Source organism: Sorex fumeus, unplaced genomic scaffold (genome assembly GCF_029834395.1).
Source record: "Sorex fumeus unplaced genomic scaffold, SorFum_2.1 ptg000033l, whole genome shotgun sequence".
In the NCBI taxonomy this organism is placed as follows: Eukaryota; Metazoa; Chordata; class Mammalia; order Eulipotyphla; family Soricidae; genus Sorex; species Sorex fumeus.
The window spans coordinates 2,175,221-2,198,468 of record NW_026606090.1 but is presented as its reverse complement, the minus strand read 5'-3'; the positions used below and the strand labels follow the sequence as shown (position 1 = coordinate 2,198,468).

Below are 23,248 nucleotides of genomic sequence, written 5' to 3'. Positions count from 1 at the left end.
TGCTCGAGCGGGCCCAGTAACGTCTCCACTGGAGACTTTGTTGTTACTGTGTTTGGCATATTGAATACGTCACGGAGAGCTTGCCAGACTCTGCCGTGCGGGCGAGATACTCTCGGTAGCTTGCCGGGCTCTCCAAGAGGGGCGGAGGAATCGAACTCGGGTCGGCCATGTTGGCTGCGTGCAAGGCAAAAACCCTACCGCTGTTCTATCGCTCCAGCCCCAGCTCCACAAAAATAAAAATAATAATAATAATAAATGACATAACTAAAAATTTATTCTTTTTAGTGAAGTTGACTCACAATTTCTCATACTACAAAAATATTGTTTATAGTTACAGCTTCACTATTTTATTTTAATTGAAGCATTAACTTGATTTAAGAATTGTGTACATACCATTTCAATTCTGCTTCAGGTTTCCTGAGGCCAATGATGATCAATATAGTATCTAATAAAGATCTAGTGAAACTGGCTAAAGAACTAAGTTCCAATAGAAACAATGGGAGCAATGTAAACATTTCTACAACTCCCCCTGACCCTCTCACCACCAGGGAATATATATTTAAGACAATGACCATAGCCCTGCCCTCAAAGTTGTTGAAATCATGAAACCATCTTGGTAAATCCCACAGCAATGCACGGAAGAGTTATAGAAGTATGGTGAATAATTCATCTGCGGAGTCTCATTTCAAACACACTGAAGTTGTGTTTGGTTTTATAGTCCTGATTCCTCAGACAGGATCAGGAGCTCACTCTTTCCCTCAGTCCAGGCCAATGGCAAACACAAGCAACAGAGTAGAGGGTGTGCAGTTGTATTAGACACAGCCACAAGGTAAAAACAAAACAAAACTTGGTCCCTCAGTGAAACTCTCTCCTGCTCCATCTGCACTTCTGCTTGTCCAGGCTCCTACTGATTGACTTTCTTTTCTGAGGAGAGACCTATGAAAAACAGCAGGGAAATGTTTCACATTAAAAATTAAAAATTCATTTCTCTTTCTGACTTCAGGCTCACGTAAATGTCTAGGCTGGCAAAAAAGAGAAATATTTTATTCATAAGCTCCCCACAAGTTTACATGGAGAAATCAGGAGGTGGGAAATAGAGGGTTATTATTTTAAGCATTGCCATATGCTTACCATTTGGTGAAATCAGTTGTGGCCTCATCTGTAATCATGCCTAAAGAGAAGCTACTATACCACTTCTCAATCTTGTTGGCATTTTGGTGACTTTGCCATTTTACATATGCAAGTAACTCATGTATTTTACTTTTAGGTTTAGTACCTTGCCCCACAGAGGGAAAATTTGCTAAACAAACTACTTTTAAAATAATGGTTCCTGGTACATTATTGTCAAAACCGTAGAAATATTTCTTCATAAGATAGATGTGTTGGCGTGTTGTGTGGACCAATATGGAAAATATGGTATATTTTGACAGGACCAGGATAGAATGGCACAAATTAGTATAATATAAGTGGCTCATGAAGAGAAAATGATTATATTAATATCAGGAACTAAGGTGTTGTCCTTATTTACAATTATGAATATGCTCATTGCTCATTGTTTTATACTTGCAGTCCTGATTTTGAAATTTCACAGACTTGCCAGATGAACATTTTAATAATAGATAAGAATTTACTTTTCCAAGCTTAAAAACATGCTTCTGATGACTATGACTCATATTGAAAAGGTTTGATTATGCTGAGAATATAAATTTGGATTCAGAAGTGTAGCCAATTGAAATTTAAGCAATTCCAAGTTTATCATTCCATACATTAATGATACCTATCTTTAGTATCTGAAAAATCTGAGAATCCATTTGTCATTTTTTTAATGTTCAGAATTCAAATGATCCTACTACATACATGTTTTATTCCAATATTTCCATATGTTCATGTACATGTGAATATACTTGTACATGTTATTAATAATAGGCTCTTTTTAACTCCCTCACATATCACTGAATTACTGATAGGCTGAACTTATGGCATTTGTCTTGTGCATTCTTTTTAAAAAATCTAAAAATAATATATAACATTTTTATTAATCCCTTATATTTGATTAATCGCCTATACATGGCAAGATCATTAATAATGAAACTCTCCTTAAAAACATTATAACTTGATAATATGTATTAAAAATTGTAATAATATGGTCTTTGTTTCTTCTGTTTCATAGATTTCTTAAGAAGATTTTACAATGTAAACTGGCTACTGTATTTCTGCATACGGCCATGGAACTGAAAAAATTCCAACTAATCCAATCATTTTATTATTGTAAAATTATTTGTAGTGCTTATATATAAAGGCAGTTATAAAAAGACAAACTGAGGAATAAAGATTCTGGCTTCTACAGCATGAATACCAATGTTTATTTGAATAAAATATGTTCAAACTGCAATATTAAATTGTATTTATAGCTTTTATAGCTATGTTATGTCTAGCATGCAGGAGTCTACCCATGCTACTTAGTATTCTGACTTAACGTCAGAATTCCTGAGCTAGTCTGTGGCCTAGCCAATAGCTTGTAGTATAGACTTATCTCTGTTCCTCAGTTTCCACATTCATAAAACATCAGTACTAGCTTCACAGGACTGCTTTAAGTTCATCATATCCTTTTCTTTTGGTTGTAAGCCTTATATCACTCTCTATATAGCTCCTAAATAGCTTTCTGTAATTCAGTTTGCTGTTTCATGTATGGCAGTCAAGTGTCCTGAGTCTGCATGCACTTAAGATTGCTCTAAAGTTTTGATGATATAAACATAAAAAATCATATGTAGAAAAGTACACATACATATTGTATATGTGCTCAGCTCCTACAATGTTTAAAAGTTTCTGGCATGGTTTTATGTTTGGATTAGGTCCCTCCAAAACACATGTAAGTTCTAACCTTTGGTACCTGGGATCGTGAATGTATTTGGAAATAGAGTCTTGCAGGCAGAATCAGTTTAACATGGGTCAAACTGGATTATCCTAATCTAAGATAACTGGTGTTCCCATTAGAGAAAATTTGACTTACACACGGAGGAAAGATGGTATGTGAAGTCAGAAGCACAGATTGGAAATACACAGCCACAAGCCAAGCAACATCTGTTGCTATTAGAGGAGAGAAGAGACAAGGAAGAATGATCCCTTTGAGGCTTCAGAGGGAGCATTACCCTGCCAACATTTGAATTCAGTCTTCCAGTCTCCAGAGCTTTAAAACTGGATTTTAAGCCACCCAGTTTGTAGTACTTTGCTAGGGTAGTCCTAGGAAATAAAGTCAATGAGGATGCAAGAACTTCATTATTATTAGACTTTTTATAAAGACCAATTATAATAGTTAAGCTTTGATTTCTATATTGTAAAGAAATAACTAAGATTGCTTGTCATAAATCTCACATGCCTACATGTTCTGCTTTTACAAACATGTAAGAACTGAGGTCCAACCTATCACACACAGTTTAGTTCTGCACCATATGAAAGATGTGGATGGTACAGAAGTGATTGGTTAAAATCAGCCTTTGACATTTCACAAGGTTTAGTAAACTCCACTGTACCATAATTGTTCCACAAGCATGAAAGCCATTTTGCATCCTTTCTGATAACAGACAAAATTTGATCAAAATATTCTCAGTAAACATCATATGCTTCTAAATGGATATGATAATCAACCCATTAACAGATATGGACTTCAATGTATGTAAATGTCTCTACTTGATGCTCTACAGAGAGAAAGACATACAAGTCTCAAAAGTCTTGAAAACCTTCATTTAGGTGTTTACATTTTGAATGAAGAGTTGATTTTTAATGTGTACCAAAGCACTCTTAAATAACTACAGACAGAGCCTGAAGCAAAGTTGGAAATTAGCTGACCTAAAGAATTTTCACTGAGGCTTCCAGTACCTAACATCCTTTGTTCCTGTCCAGGAATCCCTTCATTGGTCCCATGCTTCTTGGACCCTGATCTGACCCTCTCACAGAGTGAGCCTGCCAAGCTCCTGGCACCCATATGTAGAGCCCTAAATTCTCTGTTCTTGTGGGCTTATGGGGTCCTTTCCGCCAGGTCTGAAGACTTATCCAGGGCCCAATTTATAGATAGGTGAGAGGTGTATGGATGAAGTTGGTATGTGCCTGTTATCTCCTCCTTAAATCCACCCCCAAAACACCTGAGAGTGGGAAGATGGAAAGAGGAAAAAACGGATGTGCCCTGTAGCTTAGTTCTCTCTTGCCACTGTATTCTGGCAAAGAATCATAAACGGATTTAGAGCATTCTGACCCTCTGGGTATATATATTAATAGATGTTTAGACTATACAAACTGTTTCTTGCTTATATTATTTAGTTGTGATGTGTACACAAATAATATGCAGTTCTCTTGGTATTCTTGTACTAGGCCACAAGTCTATTGATGTTGTTGCAGTTTAATTTTAACTTCCATGCCTTTGAAGGCTACTACACTGCATGTAATGTATAAACATCACAGCCACTATTTCAGATAAAATTATAAGAGGAGTCATAACGATAAGGGAATGTACTAGGATAATTTGTAATTGCTACATATGTTGAATCAGAAAAATAAAATTATCAACTGTGAAGGGAATTAATAAAATCCAAGAGAGTTTACAAAATATAACATATTAACTTTCTGAAATACTTCTATTTTCATTAAATAGAAGTAAATTATTTTGAGTATTTATTATAAAAATAAAATGTAAAAGTGTTTATAGAAATTTTTTATCTATAGACAACTAAAGACAGTTTGATTCATCTAGTCAATTTTCCTTCTCTTTTACAGATTTTGAGTCTGACACATCTGGAATCTAATATTAGCCCCAAAGGGGCTAATATTACTAATTGTGTGAATAGTCTTGCCATGTAAATTTTCCAAGCCTTAGTTTCCTCATTTGTTAATGATATAACAATAAAACCTGCTTGTATCATTGTTGTGAAAAGTTAGATTTGTGAATTATAGAGGTTTACTCTTCTATTTTAATACTACATCGATAGATGCTGCTACACTATACATCACAAAGTTTATTATACTTCTTCCTTAGTAGCCAGTAGGTCTCTTATACTGACTATGATATTCTATTTTCAAACATTTTATTTAGTTTCTAAAGGTCATTTCTTTCTTACATAATTAATAGTTTCTATAACATTGGTACAGGAAAAATCCCATAGTTATACATAAGTGCCTATAATATTAGTTAATTATCTGTGTAATTATATGTTCTAGCAATTACTTCCAAGAGAAATAGTGTTAATATTCATTCCAGACCAATGGAAAATGGAAAATTATAATTGTATGGTAACAGCTGTTATGTAGCAATAGATTTCAAAAACACAGACTTTTTTGTCTGTGCAACCATCATTATGGGTAATAGTATGACTTTCTAATAAAAACTTTGTTATGGCTGAAACCCAAGACTCTCTCTAAAAATCAATTATTATGTTCGTAAAGGAAAGAAAATACAAAGACATTTCTACAGTTTTCTGATAAATACCTAGACATATAATGATTAAATTTCACTTTTTTAACTTCCTTGTCGCTCCAAATGCTTCTGTGTATGTCTGTTCCCCTGAGCACTGAACAACTCTAAGAAGCTGTTTCCGTATATGACAATGAACAGCCTCTTGTATTTGTGAAGTTTACAACCCCCAAAACTGTTTGTGATGTCCCGTGCTCCCTATTTCCACTCCACAATGGACTCTGTAGTAAAAACTAAAATTCAATAATCTCAGCTCGAAACGAAATGGGATCCAATTTCAGATATGGCATAAAACAAGGATATGGCTCATCTTCAGCTTTTCAAGGCAGATTTAAATCTCTGGAAATGAGAATGTAGAGTCACAGATGTGTGTCATGTAAGATTGTAAACATGTAACAGACATTGCCAATTTCTGATTATAGGTGATGAGAACAAAAGTGGAGTTATTAGAGCCCAGTTTACACAGCCCACTCATTGGTGGTCTCATGAGACTGTAGAGACAAGATGTAGAAATTACAGCAGATCCTGGAAAGAAGGAGAATGGTTTAAAAGAAAACTCAAATAAGTTCATAAAGTAGTAAATAAAAAGGCCGTGGGTCATTTCTATATAGGTGATTGGTTTGTTATTTTTCAGCATACACAGAGGTGTGTATTATGGCCCAGCCTGACCTAACCTTGACATTTTAGTCTGTAAGGAACACAGTTCTGAGCCTTTGGTGTCCTCTGTCCGTATGCCAGTGACATTTGAAACATCTGTCTAGCAAACTCAACCTGGAAGGGTGGGTCTGCTTCTGTCCTTTGTAGTTGATCACAGAGCTCTGTGGTGGTGGTTGTTCTAATACAGCCCTGCTCAATGTTTTTGTTTCTAACCCCAGATGGAATACGAACTCCGAGGCTAGCATAGGAACAGAAGCCAGAATTGATGTCCGTGCATTTCTGTAGTTGAACATTTTCTTTGTGTTAAGGAGTCTGATTTAACCCCAGGTGCATCACATTAGAGCTGGGTATGCAAGTCAACTTTATAGTAGGCCCTCCCTCCCCAAGTACGAATGAATGCACGTTGGCGTAAACATCTCCAAAAGATCCCATTAAAATGTAAACATGAAAGAATGCTCAATCCAGCTGTGGTCTTACCATTTGCTTTGTGCTGCACATCTGGCGGAAACTGGTCAGGAGCATACCACTGATAGTCTGGCTGTGTGGAACAATAAAACATTATTATAGCAATATGGACTTCAAACGGAACATTGCGGCGCATTAAAAATATAATTATCCGATGTGGCTTTTATGACGCAGGCAAAACAAGAGTAGTTTCTTTCCAAACCTGTTGCCAATCTTGCTCATCTCTCTCACCACCCTCATCACAGCTACCATCGAAATGCACCCCTCCAAAATCTACTCGGGCCAGAATTTCTATTACTTTGGGGCTGTAGCTTATTTCTCTTTTCCCTGAAACCAGATGTGTTTTCAATATCTGCAGAAGTATAAATACTTTGGTAAAGCGTCCTATAGCCCACAAATAAAACAAAGTGTTCTACCACCAACAAATAGTCTTTTTAAAGCCCTCAAACAGGGAAGCAACAAGAAGATCAAGGGTGAAAAACAAGACAAGCTTAATGCTTTCTAGTGGGTCAAGGAAGAAATCCTTTAAGCAACTGCATGGGGACATGATTGATAGATGTGGAACAGGGAACGGGGTGGGGGTGGGGGCGAAAACAAGGTACACCTTGCTCTTTACCCTGCTCCTCTGTGGTACCTAATCTGTGAACTGCTGAGGTCCATTAAAACAGAGAGGCAGTGAGAGGAACCGGGAGACTTAGATTTTTCTCTGGGATTTTCTCCTAGGTTTATAACATTTAAGAACAGCTGGATATCAAACATCAGGGAACATGTCCAACAAATTGCCTTGAATAAATCATAAGGTATCCAACTGAATCAAGGGCACCATCTCTGTTTTACCTGCCCGTGGGGTGAATCTGTTAGCTCCAAATATTCTCCACTGCCTCTTCTCCCCCCATGAGAGAGAAAAGAGTCCTTTTGTTCTACTAGTCCATTACCTGATGCAATAACATGGGGGAAGCGTTCTCTAAGAGTGAGCCAAGGGGGAGTATTTTCAGGGCTGCCAGACCACTGAAAGTAGCTGAAAAGTTCAATTACCTGACAAGACACAGAGAAATGTGGCCTTGAATGGAGTCTGACCTCACTTTACCCCCACTCAGACACCTAGGCTCAGGGTTCCTTTTAGACCAGGAAAAAACTCAAAGAGGAAATGAGATCACCTCTGTTTTTTATCTCCTCGTTTATTTTTAGATGTCTCAAATAACACATAGGATAAGTGACGTGAGCCTGAGTTTTATATTCCAGGAGAGCTGCCAAAAAAAGGTGAATATGCAGTCATTTTACCAACGCTGTGCATGTGCTCGGGCAGGCTTCAAAATATGTGGGAAGTAGAAACTGTACTTTTAAAATTAATTTCGAAAGTTCTTGTGAATTCTATTGTGGGATCAAGATTTTGTTGAACAGAATGCCACTTGAAAATGTAAGTCCTTCAACATGCTTTTGAGTCTTTTCTCAAATCCACACCTTCATTTGCTGATAACTTCACAGATGTGGCCCACATTCCTCTTTCCATTGATAGAGTTTGATGAGGTTTTGTTTTTAATAGTAGGCAAGTTTTTATCCTCTTTCCATAAATGACGATTCAAAGAATAAAGTATAGCCATTTTTTATTTCTAGATAAACTTGAATGATTCACTAGTTTTATAGTTAACCTTTAATTCCCTACATGAGTATTTACAGCAGGGTAGAGCGATAGCACAGCGGTAGGGCGTTTGCCTTGCACGCAACCAACATGGCCGACCCGAGTTCGATTCCTCCGCCCCTCTCGGAGAGCCCGGCAAGCTACCGAGAGTATCTAGCCCGCATGGCAGAGCCTGGCATGCTCCCCGTGATGTATTCCATATGCCAAACACAGTAACAACAAAGTCTCCAATGGAGACGTTACTGGGCCTGCTTGAGCAAATTGACGAACAACGGGAGGGTCTTTACCTTTTACCTTTATTTATTTGCTCTTTAGGTCACACCAGGCGATGCTCAGTGGTCACTCCTGGCTCTGCACTCAGGAATTACTCCTGGCGGTGCTCGGGGGACCATGTGGGATGCTGGGAATCAAACCCGGGTTGGCTGCATGCAAGGCAAATGCCCCCACCCCTACCTAGCTGTGCTATCGCTCCAGCCCTTCCCATATGAGTATTATTCCTCCATTTCCCCAGCCAGTGGGCACTAAATTTCTATTTTTGTTTCTTGCAATATTGTTTCCACATCCTGAGAAAAAGTATTAAAAGATAATGATCTCCCCCTTTGGAGATTCCCAGAAACATTTCTAGGGAAGACTGAAAAGAAAACAGGTAAATTAAAAAAAAAAAAAGGAAATAGGAAAGGGAAGAGTAGAGGGAAGTAGCTACTAACTACAATGTGGAGAGAACCAGGTTCCCTACTCAGCAGTGTGTATGTCATATTAGGGTCAGATGAAAAATGGTCATTGAATTTGAAAATCCTTGGCCACCCAGAGAGTCATCATCTTCTCCCTAGGGAAAAGGGCTTTGAGTCAAACTCAAACAGAAAAAAGTACGGGAGGTTTCTGAAGCAACCAGGAGATTCATACTCTTTGTGAGTGCTCTGCTAGCGAAAATTCAATTATAATCTCAGATTCCTTGCACAATGAGAACCACAGTTAATAAAGAACTTGGTGGGGGAGAGGGGGTGCAGCAGTGGAGGATAGTTGTTGTTGACTGAATCCAAAATACAGGAAAATGCATACTGTTTTCCCTGGGTGAAGGTTCTGTCTATGTAGACAAAATGGCAGAGACAAAATTCCTTGTGGGAGGGTGGGAGGAACTCTGATGCGAATAAGGAAGGAAGAGCTTTCTGGGTCTGACTTATTCAAGTTGACTGTCCAAATCAATTCCACTCACAAATAATTGCTCCACTGTTCATTTCATTTTGGCTGAGTAGACACAGTCATGGAAAGCAACTAAGTGGGTCACTTTTTCCCCTGGACCATTTGCGAATATCCTTTTGATTGGAAAATGTCAAAATGTGTTTTGTGCAAAGGTAGCAAGGTCCAGAGTTGCTCAATATCAGTTTACCCATGAAAACAGCATCTATGTTCCAGACCATTTGTGTAATATACACATTGTTTTATTTCTACATAAAAATGTCCTTTCAGTGCAGTTGGGGATGTTGTGAAAAATGACCAATATAATATGACATATATTTGTTCAAGGAATTATAGCTCAATTTGGTACTCTTTATGAGAACATTTATTCATGTCTGTATTCTGTGAATACAGTGCTCCAAAGGTAATTATAATGCATATCAAGCACTGTAAAACTGCACATTAGAGACTGAGTTAAATAGACAATATAAGGTGCACAAACTACAGGCATAGACATAATTTCTACCCAAAGTGAACATTAAGTACTAATCGATTCAAGTGGGAACTTTTACTTACAGGGTGCTTCTCTGGCTCACGCACGGTCCTAGGGCCTATGTGTATACCCGGATCCCGCTGGTGAAAACCCAACTTGCAATTACAGGTTGGAAAATACATCTGAGGGAAACAATGAGGACATTTCACTGAATATGGGGAATGTTGGAGGATCCCATTGACCCTTGATTTATATTACCACAAGGTTTTCTTTAGATTTTTATGGTTCAAATATAGCTTCATTCTAATTTAGAATAGCAGGCAAGTCCTTGTGTAGATGCTCTGTGTGCAAGCAATAATACTTCAGACCAAATTTTCGGGGGACTACAAAGATATACAGTGGCTAAGGTGCTTGCCTTGCACACAGCGGACTAGGATTCACTCCCCAAGACCCCATATGGGCCTCTGAGCCCTAGCAGGAGTGATCCCTGACACAGAGCAAGGAGTAAGGTCTGAGCATCTCCATTTGTGGCTCAAAAACTAACAAAAAATTGCCAAAGTTGAAATGATGGTTATATTCCTTTTTGGAGAAACAAGAAACGCTTATTAGGTATTTAGAGTTCACTTTATGTTCTCTTCACAGGGGTCCTCATTTAAGAAGCAGCAGCTGTTGAGGCATAAAATAAGTTTTCTTAAATTTTCAGAGACTCCTACAGCATAACAAAAGTCCAGCAAGGAAGTTGGGAATTAAGAGAGATCTTTCCTTAAGGCTTCTGGAAAATCAATGGCATAGAATGAATTAATGAAGAATGGCCAAGAAGATACTCGATTTTCTCAAAAGAAGCAAATACCTTGGATGTAGTTTTCCATGGTAAATTGCATAAGCAATTTAACAAATACCAAGGAAATGTATTTTCCAGGTGATAGTGAGTCTGTGAGGAAATATCCATTTGCATGAGCTCACAATAAGGCTCATGCTTCTGGAAACAGGCTATGCCATGTATGTGCTTTCCATGAATGCCACAGTTAAGAAGCCTGGTTGATTTCAAAGTACAATTTAGCAACTGCTCTTGCTGACAATGAAAAGTGAGGGTTGTTCTAGGCCATCTCTAGCAAAGATCTCAAACTTTCCTTCTTATTTGAATTACATGGAGAACTTAAGAAAATTTATAATGCCTTTATCGTATATCTAATAACATGATGGAGGGTCAAACTATAAATCATGACCATACATCAGATTCATCTTTGGGATGGAACCCAGGTTTCAGTGTTCTAATTCTGTTTAGGTCATTCCAATGTGCAATCAATTTTGAGAAACACTGGTTTCTAGCAGAATTTGAATATGTCTTCAGTTGAGATAATGACATACTGATGAAACTGGAACAGAGAAAGAGAACACACAGGGAGAAATTGTCAAATTTAACAATGATAAAAGGATTTGGTGTATTTAGGTAAGGACAGCGTACCTGTTTTAATTGCTTCTCTAGTTTTTCTCTCTCCATCTCACAAGCTCTCATCTATGAACCAAAAAGAAGAATTTAATTAACAAAAAGAATTCACATTATTAGTTCCCGAAATACTCCTGACCCAGGGATCAAGCAGTGATAGCAATTATGCCAATGGATGTAGTTGAATTGATTTCTTCACACACACAGTTTGGTAAAGTTGGTGGGATTAAAATTGTTATTTTGATTTGTTGAGGGTATTGTAATTTACATCTTAAATTAATGTGTTGATAGATACTTATTTCTGTTGATTAGTAAATGAAATCAGGATTGATTAATTGGCCAACCACACATTCAGAGCCTTCCATAAAAACTTTTCCAAACTATTGTGAATCACTTTTATGAAAATAAAAAATATATATATAAAACATTTTTTCTTCAAAGTTGGATCTATCCGTGCTGTAGGCCAGGTTACTAATATCAGGGCTTTACATAATAATTCAGGGCTGTAGGGATAGCACAGCAGGCAGGGCATTTGCCTTGCATGCAGCTGACCTGGGTTTGATTCTTCCATCCCTCTCGGAGAGCCCAACAAGCTACTGAGAGTATACTGCCTGTACAGCAGAGCCTGGCAAGCTCCAATGGTGTATTCGATATGCCAAAAACAGTAACAAGTCTAGATGTTACTGGTGCCCACTCGAGCAAATAGATGAACAACGGGATGACAGTGCTACAGTACTAAATCCTCTCAGTGCTTCTATGAGATACTTATTATTCTCCCTATTTTTAAAAAAATTTTATTAGTGAAACACCATGAGGTACAGTTGTAGACTTACAAATTTTTGTGCTTGGGTTTCAATTATACAATGATCAAGTACCCATCCCTCCACCAGTGCCCATTTTCCACCACCATGGATCCCAGTATCCCTCCCACCCCCCATCCCCTTCATCCCACCCTGCCTCTGTCACAGGGCCTTCCCTTTTGTTCTCTCTCTCCTTTTGGGTGTTGGGTTTGCAAAAGAGGAACTGATTAGCAATCATGTTTGGCCTATAGTCTACTTTCAACATATTTCTCCCATCCTGGGAGGATCCTCCCAACACCCTTTATTTGGTACTCCCTTCTCTCATTATCATTATTCATAATAGTCATATTCTATAAAACCAACATGAATAGTGAATTAGCAAATACTAAACCAGTGCTCCCAGGAGTGTGCTGGTTTGGGTTCCTACCCTCTACTTATGCTAATGTGAGCTAGAAAGGATCTTCTTTCATTCTTTCATGATCTAGAGAAGTGTGCCTTGCAGAAAACAGCATCAACTTAGATTACCAGGAAGTAAAAGTAGCAGGAAACTCCATGAAAATGTTAAATGCATTGATTCTGTTTATAATACATTTAACAGATCATCAAATCATATATTACATCTTCCTATGAAGTCTATCATCCTTTTCCTAGAGTGAATAAGACTTTTTAAAAGGAATCATTAGACTATTATTACTTTAAAGAAAAATTTGGATAGTTTTAAGATACTATATAAATAGTTCTTTGCTCCTAAAGCAGAATTACACCATACTGTACCTTAGATCATTTATTTTGTTGACATTAATTAGAAGTTACAGATTACGTGAACTTAGAATCACTTGTATGTTATAGTCTATAGTGCATAGTTATGTGTTCCTATGTACTAGAAACAAGAACATGACCAAAAATCTTTTTTTTTCCTTCCAGTATAGGAATTAAGCCCAGGTCCTGATACATGCAAGACAAATGCTCTTATCACTGAGTAACATCTCTAGAATCTAATATTACCAATGTTAAACACCAATTTATCAACAATCTGAATTTAATGTCACAAAATAGATAAAATTGAGTAAATTCATTTCTGCAGCAACAACTCAGGGAGCCGGACTCTTTGCCAACAGATTCTGATTCAGTCTCTGGCACTGCATGGTCCCCCAAACACCCCTAGAAGTGACCTTTCCTCACACATAGTAAATAAAACATTTTCTTTTCTCTCCCATTGTTCTACAAAGTAGACTGCATAAATTATTTTCAGAAAAACATTTATTATTTTACCACTATTTCATTTCTTTCCATTTCTTTGGGTAAAAAAAATGATTCTGCTAAATAATTTTTTTCAAGAGAAATTAGAAATTTCAAGTTAATCCTTGAAAATATGTCAAGGAAGAAATTAAACTTAATTCACAATTTACTTTGTATTAGGAAGGAAATAATGACTAATTTAAAATTTACTGTAAAACCAAGGCTCTTGAAGCTACAGAGATGCCATCACGTCTCACAGTAATTTCCTACTTATTGAAAAGCAGTCAGGAAATCAAATATTTTGTGGTTCATTTTCTTTTTTTTAGCCCAAATTGCTTTTGTTACACTGATCTTCATTAACATCAGTATTTACTCATCGTGAAAACTTCCTGGGTCTATTTTTAATATATTTTATTACACTTAATTTTAGTATGCTTACATTTGATATATTCTATTCCAATACACTGGTTAGCATTATCTGGCTGTTTTGAGAGTATTCTGGTTACAATAAATCTATAAATCCACTGAAATAAATTCTTGGTTTAATCAGATATATAAGTGATATTTAGAAAAGTATATGTTTCAGGGAGACATACCAATATAACTCTTGAAAGAAAATAAGGATTTTTAAAAATAACATCACTAGACTGGAGTGCTATAGGCTTAAATTTGAGCTGTAGGTAATTCACTTTCCATTCTACCAAAATAAATATTGTAAGAAAAAGATCAAAAGAAATAAATTTCATAAAAAGCTTTGGATTTCAGTTTCTTTGGTAACTATCACCTTAAAACACAAAATGAAAAAGCTCTACTCATTTTCAACTCTTAAGGGATTGTTTGAGAATGATTTCATAGCAGGTGTTAACTTCTCAAAAAAAAATCCCCAAAGTATGTCAATTAACAGAAACTAAAAAAAATTGAATTTTTAAAGAAAGAAAATAAAAAAGACACATATGCTGGCAAAAATTATTTTGCTTTAACTCATACCTTAGAATGTAGTCTGTTCAACTGGGCTTGTGAGGTTTGGTTAATTTTCTGTAATTGTTCTTTCTCCTGATTAAGTCTTTCTCGGTCTGACCGTTCCTTTTTGAAGTCTTCTTCATATATTTGTACCTATAAAACATTAACTTGATGTTAATGTTAGCTTTCTTTTCTCTTATGCCATATTAGAGATTTCAGAAGAGCTAGTGTTTGACTTCTGCAGTCTGAGATACTCCTAACTTCCTTTCATAAATAGTTCAAGGTAGGATTCCCTCTGGATACATGGAACTATAATAATATCATTAACTATGTTTAGAATGGCAGTTCTTGTTCCTCTTTCAGCATGAATCAGGAATTCATGAGTAATAATATGGATATTTGGGAGGAAAGCACCCCTCATTCATGATCCTACTAAACTTTCCATTACTGTGACCATCTCTGTCCCCTGCTTACTGCTAAGAGTCACTGTTTCAGGATAAATCATCCACTGCTGATTTAAGGATGGTTGTTTTAAGGCCAGTGGTTTAGTGTTGACATCCCAATGTGGTACTGTTTGGACCCTGTGGTTCTGGGGACTAGTGGTGGTCAGGGATCTCCAGGGCTATATCTGGCAATGCTTGGGAGGATGCATGATACCAGGAATTAGACCCAGATAAGGTACATGCATGCACCATAACCTCTATATTATCTCCCTGGCCCCCCGAGTTCTATTAATTGTAAGTCAATAATAATAGTACAGTTGATAATAGAAAAAAACATTTTATATAGACATTTTATTTGTCTGTGTGTATTATATATATATATATATATATATATATACATATATTTGTGGAGTGGGAGGGGGAACATGTGGCTGTGCTCAGGGATTACTCCTACCTCTGCACTCAGGGATAACTCCTGGCAGTGCACAGGGGACCATATGTGTCAGTGACCTAGGATTGAACCCAGGTCAGCTGCATGCAAGGCAAGAACCTTATATGGTGCTATATAGTATATTATCTTTCTAGCCTTAAAATCTTTAATACTATATATAGAGTTTTAATGGTTTTGTTCACCAGAAATTTTGTGAGAACTATACACCAGCCAAGCTGACATTCTGTTTTTGTTATTTTGGTTGAGAGCCGAGGGTCAATTCCAGACATATTCAAGCTAACATTCTGCAAACAGTTGCCAGACACATTTGAAATGGGAGAAAGACGTCTGATCAGAACGAAGCACTGTTTATCAAACTCAGCACCAACATGGATGTCATCATTTTTGTCAGGTGGCCAAGATTCTAGCTCAATTTCTTAGTGAATTCAAACCCTCGAGTGTTTCCCGTGGCACTTGATGATGAAATGCTTATGGGTGCCCATTTAGAAATGTGAACACTTTAAATGTGTACGTAGAAAGTAGCAAGAGAGCCACACAAAACTCATGGAGACAGAATCTGCACTTCACTTGGGGATTATGAAAAAAAGAAAAAGAATGCCTGTCATTGTCTGTATCAAGTATGAGCTAAACCATTACTGTGAACTCCATGTGTGAGGTTGCCTCTCACATGTGGTGTGCATTGCATGAGAGCGTGGAAGATGATCCAAGGGTCAGGATATAAGCAGAACATAATTTCCTCTTGTTTTAAAGAGGAATGGTACTTTAGAGGTTGAGAATTGCGGTGGTGCTATAGTACTCTGAACACTACTTCTATTTTCTCTTGGGTTTATTTCTAAACTATTTACTTGATCCTAGAAGAAATGAAGCATGTCATTCCAAAGGAGTTAATAGAGAGAAAATCCAACTTTACCATCAGTGCTTTACCTCCGTAAAGTCAATCACAGAAATAATGTGATTGCTGGATTCTTCCATATATTGCTATAAGAATGACTGTAATTGGCATTTAATCATAGCATAAAAGCCAGCAAATCATACTCAAGAATATTAGAAAAATACTTTCCAGCATATTAGTCTAATCGTTATCTCTGCCCACCCCCCACCCACTGATCATATATTACTGACAATGTGAGCTCCAGGGGGGAATTCCTATGTATAGCCTGTGTTCATTCATATACCCATGAACTGCTCCAGTCTTTTACCTGCATTAGTTTATTTAGCCTCTCCTAGGAAAAGAGATGTGATGTGCATGAGCAGCCCTCACTGAAGCCAGTTCCAGCTGGGCAAACTAAATTTAGATTCAAATAGTGTATAGTCTGTGCTGTATTTCCACAGACTTGTGCTGCAGAATAGACACGGAAATGACATAGAAATTTAAAGAGCGAACCTGTTTTCCTGTTGCTATCTACCTGGTGATAGTGAATAAGGTGGAGTGATGAGGAGAGACATCATTTAATTACTTGGTGGTGCCATTTGTATGTAGGAATAGATGGTATATCTGAGTCTGAGTGATTTTTGTTGTTTGAAGACCTGGAGGCTAGCACTTGCAGATTAACATCTAGGGTTTTGATTAATATTCTTTTTCAAAATAAATCAAATCTACCTGAAGTGCTCTAGACCTGGCATTCGTAAAATCTCACCAAAAGTTAATTTGTATGCCCCTCTATTCGCTGTGTGATCTTGGGTAAGCCATTTAGCTGGAACTCATGCCCTCTTTCACAAAGTATGAGTTGGACAAGATAATCCATTTATTTGCATTAGGCTTTAAAACTAGATCATTGAAATAAAATCAATGCCACAAAACCCCGAGCACATTTTGAGTGGGAAAATTTCCAAAACTGTCCAAAGGAGCATGAACAGTGAACCCACATTCATTCTCCATATGACCATGCTGCTTTTAATGTCTTACCTGTTGCTTGAGAACTTCCATTTCTGTTCTTAGGTCCTCATGGCTGCAGTCCCTTTCATACTTCCCCAAACCATGCTCAGGAAATGAAGAACAGTCAACTTTCAGGGCATCCTGAAGTGCCTGTGTTACAAGAGAAGCATTCTGGTGATCTAAGAGCTCCCACATCAGGTCGGTAAATTCTTCCGTAATTGCTACAATCATCTCAAATACACTCACTTGGTAGATTTTTTTTTTTTATTTTTTGGGTTTTTTTTTTTTTTTTTTTGGTTTTGGGGCCCGTACTCAATTCTTCTCAGAAATCACTCCTGGTGGACCCAGGGCACCATATGGGGTGCCAAACCGAACCTGAGTCAGCTCCAAAGCAAGGCAAGCTCCTTACCTGCAATACTGTTTGGCCCCGCCAGGTTGAATTTTTAATGTGAACTCTGTGACTAACTTTCTTCTATATGATTTTCTAGAGTATATGTATTATTTTTTACTAGAACTTCTGTCCTTTCTCTAAGAATATTCATAATTATTCAGCTCTACTGGTTATTTGGCAAGGCATGCATGTTGAAACTCCCTCTGCCTAGCCAACCATGAAAGGAAAAAAACCATAGCCATAGCTTTTCTCTAGATTCCTTGCAGCAATTAGATATACTCTGTCACAATGAAACTTTGAAACATTAGAAACATCTGATGTTTGGTGGATAGGTGATAAATGTGCCCATCTCTGGAAACTGCCCCAAATATCCTGATCTGTAGACAGGATCTGAGAATTTGCATTACTCAAAAAGTTGATGGTATTCCTTCAGGTGGCAGTGTGTATGCGTGTGTGTGTGTGTGTGTGTGTGTGTGTGTGTGTGTGTGTGTGTGATGACCACAACAGTGATGCTCAGGGGCTCAGGGGTAACTCCCAGTTCTATACTTAGGGTCAGTACTGACAGTACCAGGAAGTCCATATGTAGTGCCAAGGATTCAGCTGGGATCAGCTGCATGCAAGGTTAAAGTGCTATAAGCCCTGCACAATCTTTCTAGTCCTCTAGATGGCGTATTGAGTAATACTTGCTGTCTAACTGTACTTCCTGTAGGAGGGACATCTTCTACGTGTGACTTCATGTAGCTTCACTATTGATTAGGTAGGTGATACTGTTCTTTAATCCTGTCCTTTACACATGATGTGATCTGACATAGCCACGGTTATATATATTCTTCAACATCTATTAATTCACCACAGGGCAGAGAGAGAATTTTGCTTTTATGGATCTTGATATTATCATCGAACAAGCAAGGAGAGGAAGGAACATTTACTAACAAGATTATCCTCCTTACCCTTTAGCCCACAATACTCTCCCATAGATTATACTGTGTCAAATGAAACACAAAAGACAAATACCAGTCCTTTTCTCAATTCTGAATACCTTTGGTTTAGAATGAGTTCAGTGAAATGACTGCCCCAAATAGTAAAAGAACAAAACTCATCCTAGTGATGCTTCAGAGCTCACACATAATACAATGACTTTCACATTGTCGGATGAGTACTTTACATAAAAAGAAAAGGTTCACTCTCAGAGCTTTAAGAAGAATGTGTTTCCTCTGGGAATTCTTCAGTAGCTTCAATAATGTCCTTTTGATGAAAATGTTAGTTACTTACTCCCCTGCATTATTAAACAATGTGGTCAAAAGGGAAGATAGTACCAAGCAAATGTATGATCTTGTCTCTGTGAAAAGAGAGGAGGAATTTCCCAACAGAATGTCTTAAAATCTGTGGACACTGTCCACTCTGATGTAAATTGGTCACCCCCACCCAAATTTGTAAGAGAAACAATTTTTTTTCTCTTCCTCCAAGAATAATTAAAAAGAAACAAAACAAGAAGCTGTTTAACAATTTGTGCTTTGTTAGCCTTTGTTGCCAAATGACATAGTTCAAGGAAATATAATCCGTAATTTTGTAAATTCTAATTTTAAAAACAGGTTAGTAGTAGCAAGATAGAGGTTAAGTCACAATAATCAAATATAACACTTTTCATATCCTACACCAGTGATTTCCAACCATTTCACACCTAGAGTCCAGTACTACTCTCATGAAACAGCACCTGTGAAAATGACTGTTCTAAGGATTGATTACTGGGGGAGGGGTGGGTGGGAAGTGGCCTGCACCTGGCAGGACTCAGGCTTTGGGCTTTTGGCTTTAGACTCCAGGTCATTCCTGGCAATTGTAGGGTTGAACTAACTGGATTGGCTACATGGAAGGCAAGTGCCTTGCCCCTGTATTATTCTCCAGCCCCAGTAGAATATTTTATGGTCTTCTTATATTTAAATGACTAGATCTACCCTTCATGTTATTCTTCTAAAATTTTTGCAGCAAATTTTGAATCATGGTTAACTCAGACATTTTTCAGCATGAAATGGACTGAAGGTTTGTTTAATAAAGTATACTGGTGCTGATAGTCACTATTTAAGATAGTGACTATATTTTAGAACAAATAATTATTTATTCTATTTATCTATTTATTATCCTCCTCTCTTTTCACAGAGACAAGATCATACATTTGCTTGGTACTATCTTCTCTCTTGACCACATTGTTTAATAATGCAGGGGAGTAAGTAACTATTTTAGACTAATCACTGAATATTTTAGAATAGTGACTGAGCTTTTTTATGTTATTGAGAAAAACCCTGTAACTATTCTAAAATAGTGACCATCAGCACCAGTATACTTTATTAAACAAGCTTCAGTCCACTTCACCCTAGTGAGACCTCAGACAAATCAGTTTTGCCCATGGGTGGCACTGACTGCCTAGCCTCAGGTAATTTCTTTCCCATTAGTTAAAACATCTGGCTTTTTAAGAACTGGATGAAAACAATGCCCTTGGGTAGTTCCTTCAAAGCCAGTAAGTAGAACTGAGTACACATTCTCATGTGGACTTCTGAAAACCATATGTTAATTATGAAGCTGACTTCTTACAAATTTCTGGGTGAATGACTCAGCAGGCAGTCAGTTTGTGCGGGAAGGGCAGGCTCCAGACCCCAGGCTAAAGTTGAGGGTTTGCACAACTGACTGCACAAATCGACATTTTGAATAATTTTATTTATTATAGTGATTGAAAAAGAAAAACAGAAAAATCTTCACTGTAATGGCATAATTTCTTACATCTCAGGATCTCCCTATGCATGTGCTAAATGAGAAAAATTACCCACTTCACCACTCATCACTTTTTTATCTATATTTTTTAAAGAAACAGCTTAAAGGATAGCTATGTGGAAAGAAATCTTTTCCTGTTTGAACACCCTTTTGTTTTCATCATTACTTGTATGTAATGCATTATGCCTCTTAAAGTATAAATCTTAGATCCAGAGTTGACTATTGAACATTTTAAAACCTGCAGCAAACTATAAACCAGCTAATTAAGTCGATTAAATCATTTATTTAGCAAACATTTAAGAACCTGCTATAAGCAAGGTCCTATTCTAGCACCCAGAACATTGAACAAAAGAGAAAAGCTCAGAAACACATGATAGTTATTACATTATGGCTCTTTTTTCATTTATGTACATGTTAAAATTATAGTTTGTAACTTCATTGTTATAAGTATATTACTATGAAAGTATTTTTCAACTAAAACGTTTCTTTTGTATTTTGCATTTCAAGAATAATTAACCATATTCAAGGACTCCTGTATTAAGTATTATGAGCTTTCAATTCTGCCCACTATTTAATATAGCACCTGGCCTGCAAAATCCTACCTGCATGATTGGTAAACAGAAAACAAATAACATAATAAACATGAGTCATTAAACATATATTAGGTAGTTTGAAATTTCAAGAGAAAACCAACAAAATAGTAAGTACTATAAGTATAGTATGCCATTTTAATTAGCATAGCAGAAAAGTCCTTTTAAGGTGATATTTCTCAAAAATATTTACTGATACAAATTTTTCTTAGTGAGACTTGATCATAGACAGTAGAATAAAAATTTGTATTATTCTGACTTACTATATCTTGATAGCTATAAAAACACAAAAAGCTGAAGGTCCACATGAACATGAGCAAAAAAATTTAAAGAATAAAAGAATTCTTGACTACTGATATTTACAGGATTTAGACGTTAGTGCCTGCATTAGGGGAAATGAACTAGAGAAATATCAAAAAGGAGAACAATATTAAAAGAATCTCAATGTTAATGACTCTAATTCATTTGGGAAAGGACTTTCTAGCATGAAACAAAAAGGGGAAGATTTATTTTCCTGAATTTTTTCTCTAAATATTATTTTTCTCCCTGTAATCCCATCAGCGGCCAAGACTCAGAGACTATAAAATCCAGATCCCGGACGAGAACAGTGCAGTCTCTGCCCCCGCGCCTGGGTGTTCCTTCCCGGAGTCCCTTGGAGGGGAGTGGGTTGAGCTTTCCTCCCCGCCCCGACCAGGGCTACGGCAGCCAAAGACCTCCAGGACCAGCCACCACCATGCTGAGACCACTCTCCGCACACCTGAAGGTACTGGCAGAGGGACAAAGCCACGCGGGTTCCGGGGCCGAGACCTCCAAGCCTACTCGAATTGGAGTCGAGCATCTTCCACCCAGATCCTCCAAATTCCAGTAGGCGGGGGTCACACCCACCACCTGGCCCCCTGGCGCCGTGTAATCCCATCAGCGGCCAAGACTCAGAGACTATAAAATCCAGATCCCGGACGAGAACAGTGCAGTCTCTGCCCCCGCGCCTGGGTGTTCCTTCCCGGAGTCCCTTGGAGGGGAGCGGGTTGAGCTTTCCTCCCCGCCCCGACCAGGGCTACGGCAGCCGAAGACCTCCAGGACCAGCCACCACCATGCTGAGACCACTCTCCGCACACATGAAGGTACTGGCAGAGGGACAAAGCCACGCGGGTTCCAGGGCTGAGACCTCCAAGCCTACTCGATTTGGAGTCGAGCATCTTCCACCCAGATCCTCCAAATTCCAGTAGGCGGGGGTCACACCCACCACCTGACCCCCTGGCGCCGTGTAATCCCATCAACGGCCAAGACTCAGAGACCATAAAACCCAGCTCCCGGAACCACGCGGCCGCGTGACATCTTATTATGACATCTTATTATCTCATTCCTACTTTGGAGAAACTTGCAGGCTATGGAATGTAGCCTGCCCACAGGGCAGAGTCTGGCAAACTCCCCGTGGCCTACCAAATATGCCAAATACCAGTAACAATGATGGGTCTCATTCTCCTAAAGAGCCGTGAATATAATCTCAGGGCTAGGATGAAAGAGACGTTACTGGGGCCTGCTCGAGGCAATCGACGATTAACAGGATGATGAAATGAAATGAAATGAAATGAGAGGACAGAGACGGACATGTTTATGAAGTTATTCTCCACTTTCCCTTTTCTCCTGCACAATAATTTTCCCAGCAAACAAACTGAACATATCATTTCTAAAATACTCTTTCAACTATCCTTTTGATACTTAAGTGACATCTCTGAATACTAGTTAACTATAATGCTACACACAGTCCAAAGTATAGGAATTTTTCCAACCACCCACATTTATTCTAGAAGACAATTTCTCTAGTTTTGGTCAAAATATATTGTGCTTGAGTGATGCCTATCAAAATAAGTCATAGCTTACATGGTCCACCCATAATTTGGTTCTTAGAAAACTCAGCAACAGCAAGGGATTTAAGTTGTTCCCTGAATAAGTCAGTGATCCCTTGCCCCTAGGAAAGTAAACTATTTGGAATGTAAACTATTTGTCTATAAACCATGTACACACACACACACACACACACACACACACACACAAACATCTACATCATTCCTTTGCAGCAAATCACAGGTAACACCTTGCAATAAAGTTAGAGCAAAAATATCAAACCACTTGGATTTTCCCAAGAGACATGCCTTCCACCTCAACCATATTAAAGGTGAATTTCAGATTGGTTCCTGGGAAGGAAGCCATCTTGACCTGGGGGTGGGGGTGGAGGGCTGAGGAGCAGAGGCTAGGGGGTGAGAGGGCCTCATTTAGCCTGCTTCAGTGCAATCTACCGAGCACCCAGCCCCACAGTGATTATTTTAAAGAGAAGCCTATTTTCTCAGGATCCTTTCTTGTGGTTGACAGAAAGAGATGCTATCATTTCATATAAGT

At 38.0% G+C, this 23,248-nt stretch overlaps 1 protein-coding gene across 1 annotated transcript in view; it reads right to left on the bottom strand.

The window, feature by feature from the left end:
• Positions 1 to 854: 854 nt before the first annotated feature.
• TNIP3 (TNFAIP3 interacting protein 3) overlaps positions 855 to 23,248 on the bottom strand; it is a 33,919-nt gene continuing 11,525 nt past the window's right edge. Inside the window, exons 6-11 of the mRNA XM_056116949.1 lie at positions 17,138 to 17,257; positions 14,365 to 14,490; positions 11,357 to 11,407; positions 9,975 to 10,073; positions 6,596 to 6,656; positions 855 to 936 (exon numbers count right to left, since the gene is read on the bottom strand). Coding sequence (XP_055972924.1) covers positions 905 to 936; positions 6,596 to 6,656; positions 9,975 to 10,073; positions 11,357 to 11,407; positions 14,365 to 14,490; positions 17,138 to 17,257 — 489 coding nt within the window. The 3' untranslated portion in view covers positions 855 to 904. The remainder of the gene's footprint in view (positions 937 to 6,595; positions 6,657 to 9,974; positions 10,074 to 11,356; positions 11,408 to 14,364; positions 14,491 to 17,137; positions 17,258 to 23,248) is intronic.